The sequence below is a fragment of the Schistocerca cancellata genome, chromosome 3, assembly GCF_023864275.1.
Source record: "Schistocerca cancellata isolate TAMUIC-IGC-003103 chromosome 3, iqSchCanc2.1, whole genome shotgun sequence".
NCBI lineage: Eukaryota > Metazoa > Arthropoda > Insecta > Orthoptera > Acrididae > Schistocerca > Schistocerca cancellata.
In genome coordinates this window covers 248,840,244-248,856,714 of record NC_064628.1, presented here as the reverse complement: position 1 = coordinate 248,856,714, position 16,471 = coordinate 248,840,244, and the positions used below count along the sequence as shown (strand labels likewise).

The following is a 16,471-nucleotide window of genomic DNA, read 5'->3' as shown; positions in this document are numbered from 1 at the left end:
CATCCACTAATCAAACAACGGAAACTCCAGGTAGCAATATCAACACTGTAGGAAAAGATAGATTACTACTTACTTTAACGCATCAAGCTGCAGACAGGCACAATTAAGACACTTACATAAAGCTTTTGGCCACAGCCTTCATCAGTAAAACACACACCACACACACCACACACACCACACACACCACACACACCACACACACCACACACACCACACACACCACACACACCACACACACCACACACACCACACACACAAGTAGGCACATGAATGCCAACTCCAGCAGCTTGGTTCTGAATGTAGCTATCAGGTGGGACACAAGCAGCAATCTAGAGGGAGCAGGGAAGGGATAGTAGTGTTTGGGTGGGCAGCCAAGACAAATTCTGTGTGGCAGAATGTGCAGGGATTGGAATGCTAACAGGTGCATTTTCAGTATGTTATGGGGCATGGAGACGGTGAAAAAAAAAAGGAGTGAAAAAGAAGAGGAGAGGGGAGTCCCTAGTGGGTGGGCGCATTGCCAGAGGGTGACACACAAAGAGCATGGGAGATGAGAATGAGGTGGAGATGAGGACAGATGGGGTGGAAATTGTTGGATGGAGGGTGTGGGTAGAGTATGTTACCACAGGCTGAGGCTGGGATGATTACTGGAGAGGAGATGTGTTGTATGGAAAACTCCCATCCACATAATTCAGAAAATCTGGTGGTGCAGGGAAGGATCCAGATGGCTCAAATATTGAAGAAGCAACTGAAAGCAAGTGTTTTATGCTCAGCTGCAAGTTGTGCCACTGACTGGTGTACTTTGTTCTCGGCCACAGTTTGACGGTCACTGTTCATCCTGGTGGATGGCTGGTTGGTAGTCATACCAATATAAAAAGCTGTGCAATGATTGAAGCAGATCTGGTAAATGTCATGGCTGCTTTCACAGGTAGCCTGGCCCCTGGTTTAGGATAAACCTGTGACAGGTCTGGAATAGGAGGTGCTGGGTAGGTGAACTGGGTAAGTTTTGCACCTGGGTCTTCCACAGCAATATGATCCTTGTAGCATTGCTGACTAGGTCTTGGGGATAGTGCCTGTCTCAAGGTCTTTGTTACACACTCAGTATACTGAGTAAGGGAGTTTCTGTCACTGCAGATACGCCATCCCTGAATGGCCAGGCTGTATTGGGGGGGGGGGGGGGGGGGGAGAATTTTTTAGTGGGAAAAGGATCACAGCTGTCAAAATGCAAGTACTGTTGGTGACTGGTGGGTTTAATGTGGACAGAGGTGCAGAAGGAGCCATCAGAGAGGAGGTCAACATCCAGAAAGGTGGCACGTTTTGTCAAGGAGGACCATGTCAAGTGGCTGGGAGAGAAGGTGTTGATGTTGTGAAGCACTGACGATAAGGTGTCTTGGCTCAGAGTTCAGATCATCAAGATATCATCAGTGAACCTGTACCAGACAAGGGGCTTTGTATTTTGGGAGACTATGAAGGTCTCCTCTAGAGGGCCCATAAAAACATTGGCATAGGAGGGTGCCATGCGGGTGCCCACTGCCTTGCCACAGATTTGTTTATACACCTTCCCTTCAAATGAGAAGTAGCTGTGGGTTAGATTAAAGTTAGTAAGGTGAATGAGGTAGAGGGTTTTTAGTCTGAAGACACTGGAAAAGGCAGTGTGCAATGGCGGTAAGACCATGGGCATGAGGGATGTTGGTGTATAAGGAGGTGGCATCAACCATGGTGAGTAGGGATCTAGGAGGTAAAGCGGTGGGGATGGTGGAGAGTTGGTGAAGGAAGTGGTTGGTGTCTTTGACATGTGAGGTTTGATTAGGGGCAATTAGTTGGAGGTGTTTGCCAGTAAGATCCAAAATTCTTTCAGTGGCGGCACAATAACTAGCCACAATGAAATGGGACATCCAGAATTGTTGAGTTTGTGGATTTTGGGAAGCGTGTAGAAGGTGGGTGTGTGGACTGACATAGGGATGAGGATAGAAATGGATTCGCAGGAGAGGTTCTGGGAAGGGCCTAAGCCTTGAAGCAGGGACTGGAGTTTACATTGAACTTCTGGGATAGGATCAGCATGGCAGGGTTTGTAGGTGGAGGAGCCAGATAAATAGCAGAGGCCTTCTGCCAGGTAGTCACTGCAGTTCATAACAAGTAGGATGATTAAGTCAGATTTGAGGTTATGTATGGCTGTTCTTTCTTCTACAGAAAGGTTGGTGTTTTGAGGAAGGGACCTGGGGAAGGATGGTGAGGCTAAGCTGGAGGTAAGGAATTCCTGGAAGGTGACCAGTGGGTGGTTATGGGGGAAGTGGTGGGGGGGGGGGGGGGGGGGAGATCATGGTTGGATAGTGATACAAACTGGAAGACAGGGTTCAGTCCTGAAATTAGTCTGGTTTTGGTTGGAGGGATTGGCAGCAAATAAGTGCTTCCATTGCAGGGATCAGGAGAAGGAGAGTAGGGCTTTGACAAGCCCAGTGAGGTTAAATTTGGGTGCAGAGCTAAAGGTGAGGACTGGATAGGAGCCTCCGTGGAGCTGAGGGTTTTGGTGAAGAGGTTAACAACAGTGTTTCAGGAATGTTTTGGCTATGGATTTGGTGGAGAGTTGGTAGGGAGTTTTGGAGGATTTGGCAACTTGAAAAAGTCAGTTAGGTAGGATTTTTCTGCCATGAGGGGTGGACAAAGAGGAACAGTGTGGGTACGATAGGTGATGGACATATGTGCCCTAAGGTGGCAGTAGGATGTCAGCAGGTTGGATAACTTATGGAGTTGGTGTCTAGAATGCTCCTCCAAGTGCTGGAGAGCAAGGGATTCAGTTTCAGAGATGTGATGTATGGAATACACATTGCAGAGTAGTAGTATCTTGGGGAGAGAGCAGAGGTGGTTCTGGGATGCCTGTGCCATGGAGACGTGTTTTTGCAGTACCAGGTTTCTGAGGACCAGCCAACCTCCACTACATCCTAATCCAACCTTATGCCACTTCCAATCCCAACTACTTGCCACAAGAATCAAACTCTGTGGAAGTCCAAGGTGCAAGACCTGCCCAGTCCAACCACCCAGCACTTCTGTTCCCGTCCTCTCACAGGTTTATCCTACCCCATCATGGGCCATGCCACCTGTGAAAGCAGCCATGTCCTTTATCATCTCTGCTGCAATCATTGCACATCTTTTTATACTGGTACGACGACCTAACAGCTGTCCACCCGGATAAACAGCCACTGCCAAACTGTAGCAAAGAGCAAAGTAGACCACCCTGTGGCACAACAGGCAGCTGAACATAACATTTTTGATTTCAAAGGCTGCATCACTACACAAGCCATCTGAATCCTCTGCCCCAACCACCAGATTTTCTGAATTGCGTAGATGGGAGTTTTCCTTACAACACATTCTCCACTCCTCTAATTACCCCAGCCCCAACCTATGGTAACATATTGTCCCCACACCCTCCACCCAACAGTTTCCACCCACTCGATTCTATCACCTCCTTCCCATTCTCACCTCCCATGCTCTTTGTTTGCAACCCTCTCCAATGGAACTGCCCATCTTTCCCTGCTCCTCTCCCTTTTCGCTCCCTACTCCCCCCACCCCAACTCCCTGCCCACAATCTCCCTAATGCTGCACCTGTGTGCATTCCAGTCTCTGCACATTCTGCAACACAGAGTTCACCTCGTCCCCCACCCATACATTACTATCCTTTCCACTTCCTCTTCCTCGCCCTCTCCTGATTGCTGCCTGCTTCCCACATGATAGTTGCATTCCGGCTCGAGCTGCTGGAGTTGGCGGTCATATGTGCTCAAGATGTGCTTGCCTGTGTGTGTGAGAAGTGTGTTTTTCCCTTTTACTGACAAAGGCTGTGGCTGAAAGCTTTATGTAAGTGTCCTAATTGTGCCTGTCTGCAGCTAATCACCATGTAGTGGAGATGTTGAGTTGCAGGCAAAGGCCCAACAAAAAGACCCGTCAACAAGTAAGCTTTCTGCCAAAAGGCCTTCTTCTGAATCAGCTAACATACATATACAGTCATTCATGCTAACACAACACACACACACACACACATTGTCTGTGAGAGTTGCAATTGTGTAAATGTTGTATGTGTGTTTTCCAGTTCAGAAGGGCTTTTGGCCAAAAGCTTATGTATTTAGCAGATCTAGTGAAAGACCAAGCTAAATCATGTAAATGTGATCAAATCCTTTTGACAATGTCTGAAGTAAATGTGTACACAAATCAGCTTCATCTGTTGGTTTATTTAGCATAGACATCTTTGTTTAGACTTTTATCAAATTTTGCTGAATCACTTTGCACACCATTCAGTATTATGGAACACACAGATTGACTATCATTGATCTGGTGCAAATTATCCTATACATATTTCACAGTTTCGTGTGTGGCAAATCAAAGTGATGGTTTTGTATCTAGTGGCAAAAGAGACAGTTTTTCACTTTGGCATTTGCTTGCATTCATGTAGCTAATTTTGCAATGTGATTTTCAACATTTGCTTCTGGTTGGCTTAAAATACCACTTACCATGTCACAAACTGCATCATGTTCCAAAGTAACCTACATGAGAATACACTAGGTTATGCAGTTTTCTTCACCAATTAATTTTCACCTACATCACTTGAAGTCCTTTTTCCCTTCCTGTCTTTATATCACACACACACACATACACACACACACACACACACACACACACACACACACACACAGACAGACAGACAGAGAGAGAGAGAGAGAGAGAGAGAGAGAGAGAGAGAGAGATATGATGAGTGACTGTAAACTGTCAACAACAATGTAACATCACAAGCTGCCTGTGTGAATTCCTCATCTGGCAGGACACCTTATTTAATTAAACATCTCTATTATCAATGAAACTAATGTGCTTAGCAGAACTGTGCACATCTGCTACCATGTCAGAAATTAAAATATCTAACAAATGTGCTGCTTAAGCAGAGATTTATTCTGTGTTGCAGAGTGTGTATGTGGTGTAGATTATTATTGAGAGTGGTTAGTTAAGTTATTAATGATGTACCTAGTACAAAGTGTTGAGGGGTTAACTAAACTGAAGTGCCCAGGTAAGTTGAGTTGCAGCAAACTAGAAATGGGTTCTCAAGAGATATTGATCAGTACCAACCCAGCATTTCCCTTGAAGTAATTGGAGACAGGTCACCATTTGTGTGATAGCTTGGTGCTATCATGAACCTGTCATATCTTGGATAACCTGCTCAAATGTTTGACACAGTGTGCTGTAACCTGTGTGATACTCAATGCAGAGAAACTTCATGTACGTAAAAGGCTGCTTAGCAGAAAAATGGCCTTCAGTGACACCGCTGCTAAACCCATGTATAACTAGGAATTTGTCTGAATCCAAACTATTTTACATTTCTATACATCCTGTATATAAGACTGATTGCATGTTCAGATAGCTCAGCAGCATTCTGCTGACAGGTGCAGTGGTTTGTGAATATGGTTTATGGACCTCCAATCTCCAGAAGGGTTAACTTATCATACCAGTGAGAAAAGTAAGAGTGCTTGTACTGAAAAATCATTGTTGCTTTCAGCACTTTCTCCATTGGTGGATTGTTTTCATTACTGGTTTCATTACCTCCAGTTCAACTTGAGGTGCTGTGGAGACTAGATAATAAATCCTAAGATGGAATGTAATTGACCTGAGAAACTTATGGCTTCGAAGCAACACACAAGATTTGTCTATTAATGATTACAGGATTATCGCAATTTTGTGACTGTTTTTATTTATGTTGTGAAAGACTGAACAAATTTTCACTCTGCAGTGGAGTGTTCACCGATTTGAATCTTCCTGGCAAACTGAAACTGTGTGCCAGAACGGAAGTAGAACCTGGGTCCTTCGCCTTTCACGGGCAAATGTTCTAACGACTGATATATCCAAGCTTGACTCTCAACCAACCCAAGCTCTAGGGTCTGTGATGAGTTGTGCTTGGGTTGCTCAGTTGGTAGAGCACTTGCCCATGAAAGGCAAAGGTCCTGGTTTTGAATTATGGTCCAGTCCATATTTTTAATCACTCAGGAAGTTCCACTGTTAAACTTTTCAAATCTTTTTATGGACCAGTGCAATTTTTTAAGAAATGAGTTTCAATTTGAATGTCCTTGCGGAAGGAACAGGTGATCTTGATATGTCCATTTCTAGATGTTTTTGTCTATCACTGCAGAGATTAGTGACATCCTTTCTCCATTATGGTGCTATAAAGTGGGATTGTCGATTGGAGAATATACTGAACTTGTGTGTTGATTCATGTTTTAGCTCATGGCAGAAATCTTAGTTGAAAAATGTCAGTTTTTGTTTATGGAGGCTCAGAATTCCGGAGGACTGTGATGAACTGAATTTAGTGTATGATCAACAATGTACAAAAACAGAGATTGTTACTTACTGTAAAGATGTGTCAAGCTGCAGACAGGCACAATTAGGACACTTACATAAAGCTTTCAGCCACAGCCTTCATCAGTAAAAGGGAAAAACACACTTCTCACACACACAGGCAAGCACATCTTGAGCACATATGACCGCCAACTCCAGCAGCTCGAGCCGGAATGCAACTATCATGTGGGAAGCAGGCAACAATCAGGAGAGGGCGAGGAAGAGGAAAGGATAGTAGTGTATGGGTGGGGGATGAGGTGAACTCTGTGTTGCAGAATGTGCAGAGACTGGAATGCACACAGGTGTAGCATTAGGGAGATTGTGGACAGGGAGTTGGGGTGGGGGGAGTAGGGAGCGAAAAGGGAGAGGAGCAGGGAAAGATGGGCAGTTCCATTGGAGAGGGTTGCAAACAAAGAGCATGGGAGGTGAGAAGGGGAAGGAGGTGATAGAATCGAGTGGGTGGAAACTGTCCTTTATGAATGTTGTCATTATTCCATCCTGGATTTTCCATTGTTTGTAGAAAATATGTCTGAATTACAAGTTGCGAATACAAGGGAGAGAATTAAACAAATGTAGCATCTGCAGTGTTTCTAAAATCCAAGGGAAGTATACCATCAAAGCATCGGGGCAAAAATAAAATAGTGTTTTGTGTCTTTTAAACGCAAATGTAATGGTCGATTTATCCACAAACAGTCCTAGTCATGGTGGTTCTGCAATGTTATTGAGGATGAAAATATTAGAATTCAGTCCAAGAAAGATGATGTCCATGGTTCAAATGGCTCTGAGCACTATGGGACTTAACTGCTGAGGTCATTAGTCCCCTAGAACTTAGAACTAGTTAAACCTAACTAACCTAAGGACATCACAAACATCCATGCCCGAGGCAGGATTCGAACCTGCGACCGTAGCGGCCATGCGGTTCCAGACTGCAGCGCCTTTAACCACACGGCCACTTCAGCCGGCGATGATGTCCATAATGTCTGATTTAGCTACAAGTGTAGGTATATCAGTGTATGACAAACGGTCTATTAACAGACATGCTACACATCATGCAACTAACTGTTGCGATTGGTATGTTTTGTAGAATCCGTTTGATGCACTAAATAAAATGGTCAGCACTAAGAATAATGTGCACATCAAAGAATTTGGAAGTGGTCATACTGATATTGAAACTTTTGTTGGGGATAGTGGACTAGGCAATATTTCAAAGATCTGTGGTGCTGTCCAGATGATGCTTGTAATTTACTCTCTGTTAGAAAGGATGCAAAACAAGTATTGATGAAAATATCAAAACTATAGTAAGATATGTGGTTATACAGGGTCAACATACCAATTGTTGTAGCTCTATCTGAAAGCAAGAATGAACTTTACTGTTTAGCAGTGACAGTTATTTGGTCAAAATGCACATTGGCAGTTTTTGCACAATGTGTAGATGAATTCCGAGAAATAAAGATGGCCAATCATGAGTGAACTGTTGACACCCAATGAGAATGATGTCAATTAATGCATAGCTTGTGGGATATCCTTCAATGATTTCTTTTCAATGATAAGGTCTTTCAGGAACATAATAGCACAGCTTCAATCATATTTATGTTGAAGTGCACTTACAGTGTCTGGTATTACAATCTTGTTGAAAGAATAGCTAGAATGTGCATTTATTTACACAGCAAAACAAATGAAGCAGAATCTTATTTGGCTATCTGCATCTGACTCCTGATTGGCTGTCTTCACTTCCTGATTAATTATCACACCATTAACATCTACATGTCATGCAAAAACAAACCACCAACAATGTAAAAACATTTACCAGTGATTCAGCATGAAAAGTCTTGTTGTAAAAGGAGCTACTGATATTCTTCAAATGTAGCATGAGAGATTTGGGCATCAGAATAAATGTCATGTACAATCACTAGTGTCAGCATATAGTAGTGATAAAAAAGTCAATGGTGAATTTTGTGAGGATTGTGTGTAACGTAAACAATGTCTACTAGTTTTCAGTAACAGACCATAAATCAACTAGCCCAGGAGATTTAGTCTTTGCCGAAGTCTGTGGTCCAATGGAAGAAAAGGATTTCGCTAGCTATGATATTTTCTTGTTTTTAAGGATGAAGTTCCTGGTTTAAGGGTGACATCTTTTGTGGCAAAAAGATGACAGACATAAGTTACCAATATTCATTCAGACAATAAAAACAGAAGCTCAAGTGAATATTAAAGAACTGCAAACTGATGGTGGCAATGAGGCTGATAACTATGATGTAAAAAGATATACCGAGTCAATCAAGTTGAAACATTTCTGCCTGTGCCGTATACACCACAGCAAAATTTAGTAGCTGAAAACAAGAACAGGATTCTGTGTGAGATGGTACATTCGTGACTTCAGTCAGCAAGGTATACTCCAAAAGCCTTGTGGGGTGAAGCTGTACTTGTTGCATCTCATACTCTTGACCTAACAGGTCATCAAGTGTTTAAGGGAAAGTTTAGTTTTAAGAAAGAAGAGACAGCCTGATCATCTGAAAGTATTTGGGACAGAATGTTTTGTCTGGATTGCAGCACAGGATTGGAAGAAATTAGATGCCAAATCTTTGGCTATAACGACTGTGGCTGTCTTATATACCTTCCTGACAGACATTCAGACATTGTCAGTCAAGACGTAAGATTTACAACCACCACTGAAGAATGATATTGCTAAGTTAACTGACATCTCAACTGTGGATGATTTTACAAGTGTGACACCATCTAATATCATCATGATCATAATGAAGTGACTGAAGATGTAAATGACCTCCAAGTGGAGCTGAAAATACAGATGGATGTCAAGTTTTGCAAAACAGTCACATGATTAGAAGGCCAATACATCACCAAGATAAATCTGAGCAACCAAATGTGCTGATATTGAGGAAAGATACAAATGATTATGACAAAGCAGCGAACCCTTCAGATGCAGAAAATAGGAAAGCTGCAATGGATGAAGAAATGCACTCACATTAAAAGTTTTGCATCTGGAAACTAGTCAGCTGGGTTGATGAGTGTTTGCAACAAAATTGGATAACAACAATAGCTTCATCTGCCACAAGGCAAGATCAGTTGCAAAAGGGTTTAGTCAGGAGTCTATTTTTCTGAAACATTTAGCCTTGAGGTTAGGTATGAAACAATGACAGCATTTTGATGTGTTGCTGTTCACCAAAATTGGAACATTATGATAAAGTGTCAAGTATTCCAGATATTATACATATCATCTCTTTCACTGCGTCAAAATGGCATTCCAGAATGGTTCTTTGGAGAAAGAAATTTACATGTAACAGATACAGGGTTATGATGATGGTACAGGTCGTCTGTGAAGATTGCTTTAACACTTGTACAGATTGAAAATCAGTAAAATATTGGTATAAGTGTGTGACAGAATATCTTACGAAATCCAACTTACAGGAGAGCAGTGCTGATCCACGTATGTGTTTCAATGAAAATCTTATCTTTTTATTTCATGTGGATAATGGGATCTGACGAAATGATTAATAATTGCACCAAACAATTACAAGAGTAGTTTGATAATGTGGTAAACAAAATGGACTGCTATCTAGTTTTTCAAAGCCAAAGATTTGGAAATTGTGCGGCGATTAATCAAAATGCATATCCAAAAGACAATGATGCAGGGATTATTGGTAGTCTCTTGTATTTTACACTGGAAACATTCAGATCTAACTTACGCTATCAATGTTGCTTCACAAGCACAAGATTCACATACTGAACACCACCTTTTCTCTTTTTTCCCTTTTCTTCTTTCTTTCGAGCCAACAGTCTTCCAACTGGTTTGATGTGGCCTGCCACAAATTCCTCTCCTGTACCAACCTCTTCATCTCAGAGTAGCACTTACAAACTGTGACCTCAATTATTTACTGGATGTATTCCAGTATCTGTCTTTCTCTACAGTTTTTACCCTCTACAGCTCCCTGTAGTACACGAGAAGTTATTCCCTGATGTCTTAACGAATGTTCTACTATCCTGTTCCTTGATATTTTCAGTGTTTTCCATATACTCTTTTCTCGTAAATTCCTCCTCACCCCTTATCGGTCCACATAATTTTCAACATTCTTCTGTAGCACCACATCTCAAATGATTTGATTCTCTTCTTTTCCAGTTTTCCCAGAGACAATGTTTCACTATCATGCAATGCTGTGCTCCGAAAGTACATTCTCAGAAATTTCTTCCTCAAATTAAGGCCTATGTTTAAACTAGTAGACTTCTCTTGGCCAGGGATGCCCTATTTGGGAGTGCTAGTCTGCTTTTGACATCTTCATTGCTCCGTCCATCATTGGTTTTTTTGCTGCCTCGGTAGCAGAATTCCTTAACTACTTCTACATCATGACCATCAGTCCTGATGTTAAGACCCTCTCCGTTTCATTTTTGCTGCTTGTCATTACTTTTGTCTTTCTTTGACTTACTCTCAATCCGTATTCTGTGCTCATTAGACTCTTCATTCAATTCAGAAAATCCTGTAATTCTTCTTCACTTTCACTGAGGATAGCAATGTCATCACCGAATCTTATCATTGATATCCTCTCATCTTTAATTTTAATTCCACTCCTGAACCTTTCTTTTATTTCTGTTGCTGCTTCTTCAGTGTATAGATCAAACAGTACAGGTGAAAGACTACATCATTGTCATATACCCATTTTAATCCAAATAGTTTGTTTCTGGTCTTGCGCTCTTTTTCTTCCCTCTTAGCTCTTGTACATATTGTAGAATTTTGGAACATGTATTATGTTCGAGTATAATGACTTTTCTGGAGACTAGAAATCTACTCTGTAGGAATCAGCATGGGTTTCGAAAAAGACAATCGTGTGAAACCCAGCTTGCGCTCTGCGTCCACGAGACTCAGAGGACCAAAGACATGGGTTCCCAGGTAGATGCTGTGTTTCTTGACTTCCACAAGGCGTTCGATACTGTTCCCCCACAGTCGTTTAATGAACAAAGTAAGAGCATATGGACTATCAGACCAATTGTGTGATTGAATTAAAGAGTTCCAAGATAACAGAATGCAGCATGTCATTCTCAATGGAGAGAAGTCTTCCGAAGTAAGAGTGATTTCAGGTGTGCCGCAGGGGAGTGTTGTAGGACTGTTGCTATTCACAATATACATAAACAACCTTGTGGATAACATAGGGAGTTCACTGAAGCTTTTTGCGGATGATGCTGTGGTATATCAAGAGGTTGTAACAATGGAAAATTGTACTGAACTGCAGGATCTGCAACGAATTGACGCATGGTGCAGGGAATGGCAATTGAATCTCAATGTAGACAAGTGTAATGTGCTGCGAATACATAGAAAGAAAGATCCTTTATCATTTAGCTACAATATAGCAACTGGAAGCAGTTAATTCCATAAATTATCTGGGAGTAGGCATTAAGAGTGATTTAAAATGGAATGATCATATAAAGTTGATCGTTGGTAAAGCAGATGCCAGACAGATTCATTGGAAGAATCCTAAGGAAATGTAATCCGAAAACAAAGGAAGTAGGTTACAGTACACTTGTTCACCCACTGCTTCAATATTGCTCAGCAGTGTGGGATCCGAACCAGAAAGGGTTGGTAGAAGTGATAGACAAGATCCAACGGAGAGCAGTGCACTTCATTACCGGATCATTTAGTAATTGCGAAAGCATTACAGAGATGATACATAAACTCCAGTGGAAGATTCTGCAGGAGAGAAGCTCAGTAGCTCAGTACAAGCTTTTGTTGAAGTTTCGAGAACATACTTTCACCGAGGAGTCAAGCAGTATATTGCGCCCTCCTACATATATCTCATGATGAGTCCATGAGGATAAAATCAGAGAGATTAGAGCCCACACAGAGGCATACCGACAATCTTTCTCTCCACGAACAATATGAGACTGGAATAGAAGGGAGAACCGATAGAGGTACTCAAAGTACCCTCCGCGGAGTATGGATGTAGATCACCCGTCTTTCCTTACAGCTTATCCCTATTTTTCTCAGAATTTCAACCATCTTTTACCATCCGACACTGCTAAATGCTTTTCTGGTTATTTGGTGTGTGTGCGTGTGTATGTTGTGAAGAACAACACATTGTTGATTTCTATAACACCCAACAAATCTTTGCTCAAGTAATGTGTGTTAGGTGTTTTAATTCCTGATGGTTTTATTACACAGAAGTTGCATAATATTAGAATTTACGTTCCAAGGTTCTCTACGACATCTCTGGAATCTACTGTAGGTTCATGAGACTCTTGAGATAAGTCACAAGTGATCACCTGGAATGATTCACTTTAGTAGCTAAGAATACCAGTAGCTACTTCTAGTAATTCTTCTAGAATGAGATGACATTAAATTACTAGTCTTTAAAGCATTTAAGTATTATCTTACGTACACACTGACAAAAAATATGGTCAGCCTGAAAGTCAGGCTACATGTCAGGGAGGTGAGAAGTTCTTTTATAGTCATTATCCATCCTTTGCTGAGCAGCGAAGACCATTTTACTCTGCACAGTGTGTCTACTACTAAGTACCAGTATTCTAGAACAAGTAAAACATAATTCACATCTTCCTTCTTAACTGTATCTTAGTAGTTTTTCAGGATGAGTGGGTGAAGTGCAACAAACGACAGTTAATCACTATGCACTTGGGAGGTGTCAGAAGTAAATGAAAGTTTGCCCATTATTCAAGTTGTAGCTCTTAAGAAAACCATTCCTGAGTGCACAAGAATAATATTTCATTTTGTTTGCCTGTTCACCAAATGTTCAAAATCATATATTTCCAAGTCGTGCATATTTAGCAAATAAAACCTATTAGACTTGCAAAGAGCTGCACTAGTGGTTAATATAAAATTCTGGTAACAGTTTCGATGAAGAATTCCTTAGGTGCGTGTAATATGTTCTACCAATATGATTCATTTAAACAAATCATCATCTGTACAGTTATTTGTATACCCAATTTTCTGTTGTTAAATACTACTAGGTTACCCTACTCTATTTTCGTTCGGTATCCGTAGGTCTGTCAACTTACGAGTATCACAAGTTGTTTATTTCTTGCGCTTATTCATATGTCAGGCGAAAATCCATATGTTGAAATTGGTTTTCATAATACAAGAATTCATTTGCGGCAAGAAACGCGGTTGCGATGTACCGCAGTACAGTAACATGAATTGTAAATAACACGCTGTGGAGTGATAAACGTATACGTAGCAAACATAGAAATAGGCAATTCATAACATATTATTTGTCTGGGGAAATAACCGCAGCTGATATTCAAAAAATAAAAATAAAAATGGATGGCTTAGTAGACGACTGAGGTGAATACCGAGTGCCTCGTCAAAGTGTCCTTTAAAGAAATCGACAACATTGCTGACAGCTGTCAAGAACAGGCTTTTCCAATAAAACACACTTTGAACTGTCTTACAAAAAACAATTTGTCTGATACACACTTTCGGTAAAGTTCATGAGATGTAATAAAACAGATGATATATCATTATTTCTGAATTCAATTGCTGCATGTTTTGAGATAGAAGGCAATACACAATTGAATTAAAAACTTACTTGGTTTTTCCGTAAATCGTTTCGCTCGCGGAAAAGACATTTCCTGATCTCAACTCTCCGTCAACGCACAATTAAACAAGATTATTCACTAGCTCGCTCTCCGTCTTCAACGGCCTGCTTTCAAACTTAAATGCTTTTACCACTTCCATCCATCCAGTACTTTGGCGGCACGCATCTGCGCGTAGTTGTGGCCAATCGAAACGATGGTAGCTTTGCATTGGCTCGCAAAAGATAAATATGGCGACCATCAGCTGTTAGTTTCACGCCGGACACGTAAACAAAGTATGGGAAACATGAAGTGTTCAAAAATAATAGTAATAGTATGTGTTATAGGAGCAATATGTGTTGTTCATTCGGTAGAGGCTCAAGCACGGAAAAAAGAGGTATGTATAACAGAACACAAAAGCTATGCTTCATCCATGTTGACATTGTCACCTTCGATCCATGTCCTCGTTTCCTTCGGGAGATATTTTTGTGTGTTATTTGAACTTCATCGAAGATTAGATTAAGTGGTTGGGAACGTGACCAGAATCACAGAGTGTGCCCTTTAATACACATACTACATGGATTCACGCATACACGTAGACACAGTCGAATCCTGAGAACAAAATATGTCGATATCCTTTCAGGCTTTGCTATCTCGGTTGCTAAATTACCAAATTCAATGGTTTTGTAGTGTTAATGCAGTTAATGCGCATGGTCATTCGATGCTGTAACGTAGATATACCTGACGCTCCGTTGCTCTGTGTGGTTATAATCGTAGGTACGTAAATTGTAATGACCCGGGTGGGCATCCAAGTTATCTCATTTAGATGACAGATTATGCAGAACGAACAACTATACAGAAAACACAAGACTCTAATCTCCAATACCAACATCAAACATGCAGCCAGTATATGCCAATCACAAAAAAATTTAAAGATTATGATAAAGTATCAAGTATTCCAGATATTATAAATATCATCTCTTTCACTGTGCCATCATTAATGTAATAGGAAAAACATCCTATAGGTTTGATGCGTACTAGGCAATGATGTACCCTGTTGAGGGGCATGGGAGAGCTATTACCACTTTTCCTCCCCCCCCCCCCCCCCCCTCCTCCTCACTAATCTTTGTTAAGTCCAGTGTGCCCACATTAGTATGTTCAATAACAAATAAACGTCAGTTTTCAGTAGGTCTTGTTTTATTTTATAAGATAATGTGCTTTGTCTCCACACCCTCCTCCTTTCCACAAGTCTAATAAGAGTTCCTCCTTCACCATCTCTGTTATTGGTACCCTCTTGCTACTAGATGGTACAGCAAGCCAGTATTGATTGATTTGGGAGAGGGACTAAACAAAGAGGTCATCAGTCCCTTTGGGTTAGGGAAGGATGGGGAAGAAAGTTAGCCGTGCCCTTTCAAAGGAACCATCACAGCATTTGCCTGAAGTGCCTTAGGGAAATCACTGAAAACCTAAATCAGGATGGTTGAACGTGGGTTTGAACCGTTGGCCTCTCGAATCTGAGTCCAGTGTTTTAACCACTGCACCACCTCGCTCTGTCGGTCAATGTGTAATACGATTGTATACTAGGTGTATATATAAAGAAGCAGGCCTACTATCACCTTTTGATAAGTTCTGTGGAATAGGTGATAGCCTCAACTTTTTTGTAGTAGGAATCCTATAGGCCTACTGCGAGTTGTGTGTCTTCCATATATGGAGGTAGCTAGAACATTACACCTAACTCTGTACTGGAGTGTACACCATAATTAAACATTCAACCAAGCTCAAAATCTGCACGGAAGTGGGTCTCAAACCTAGATCTTAACATTTTGTCGGTAATGTTTGTTACAACTGAGTCATCTGTACATGAACCTAACTCAAAGCCTCAATCCATCTGTAACTCGACACATTCAATTCCCACATAAGTTCTTCAACTTATTTTGTTGGACTTGCATTCTTGGGAGGAAAAAATATAGCAGCAAACAACTTAGCAGCAGCCGAGGAGTTGTTTCCAAAATGAACCCTCTACTATACTGTGGGTTGTACACAGTCATGAAATTTCGTGATAGATTAATACAGTGTTAGGGACAGGGTGGCAAGTCTTCTGGAGAACTGGGAATTATGTTTTACCTGGAAAAATCAGGGAAATCTCAGGGAATTTTGTAAAACCTCAGGGAATTCTGTGTTTTCAACCTAGTATTGGAATTTAATGTTATTGAGTTTTATATGAATTACAAAATTTAAAACACTTAGTATTTCAAAGTAGCCCGATATTAATTATATGAGTATTATTCCACATAAATTATCGACGCTCACCTGTCCTCCCTATCCCTCCCACTTACCATAAATATCAGGAACGTCTTATGATGCCATCTTTCTCCTCTCAAGGATTTTTTTTTTTTTCCCCCGAAGTTGAACTAGTCACCCTGCAAGACTACAATTAACACCAGAACTGTCGTTACCAAAGTTTTGTGATGCATAATGTTAGGAAGTACTCCTAATATCATGCATTTCAACAGCTGCGGCTGCCCAGAATATAGTTTGTTTTGTGATATGTTTGTGTGTTTCATTGTGCATGTTA

The 16,471-nt window shown here is 41.1% G+C and overlaps 2 protein-coding genes across 2 annotated transcripts in view; one reads left to right on the top strand and one right to left on the bottom strand.

Annotated features, from left to right (window-relative positions):
- The window catches only part of LOC126174886 (hyaluronan mediated motility receptor-like), a 130,380-nt gene extending 116,305 nt beyond the window's left edge, over positions 1-14,075 (bottom strand). The window contains exon 1 of the mRNA XM_049921309.1: positions 13,911-14,075. Coding sequence (XP_049777266.1) covers positions 13,911-13,950 — 40 coding nt within the window. The 5' untranslated portion in view covers positions 13,951-14,075. The remainder of the gene's footprint in view (positions 1-13,910) is intronic.
- Positions 14,076-14,129: 54 nt separating this feature from the next.
- Positions 14,130-16,471, top strand: part of LOC126174887 (tumor suppressor candidate 3) — a 59,872-nt gene continuing 57,530 nt past the window's right edge. The window contains exon 1 of the mRNA XM_049921310.1: positions 14,130-14,293. Within this exon, the coding sequence (XP_049777267.1) occupies positions 14,195-14,293 (99 nt within the window). The 5' untranslated portion in view covers positions 14,130-14,194. The remainder of the gene's footprint in view (positions 14,294-16,471) is intronic.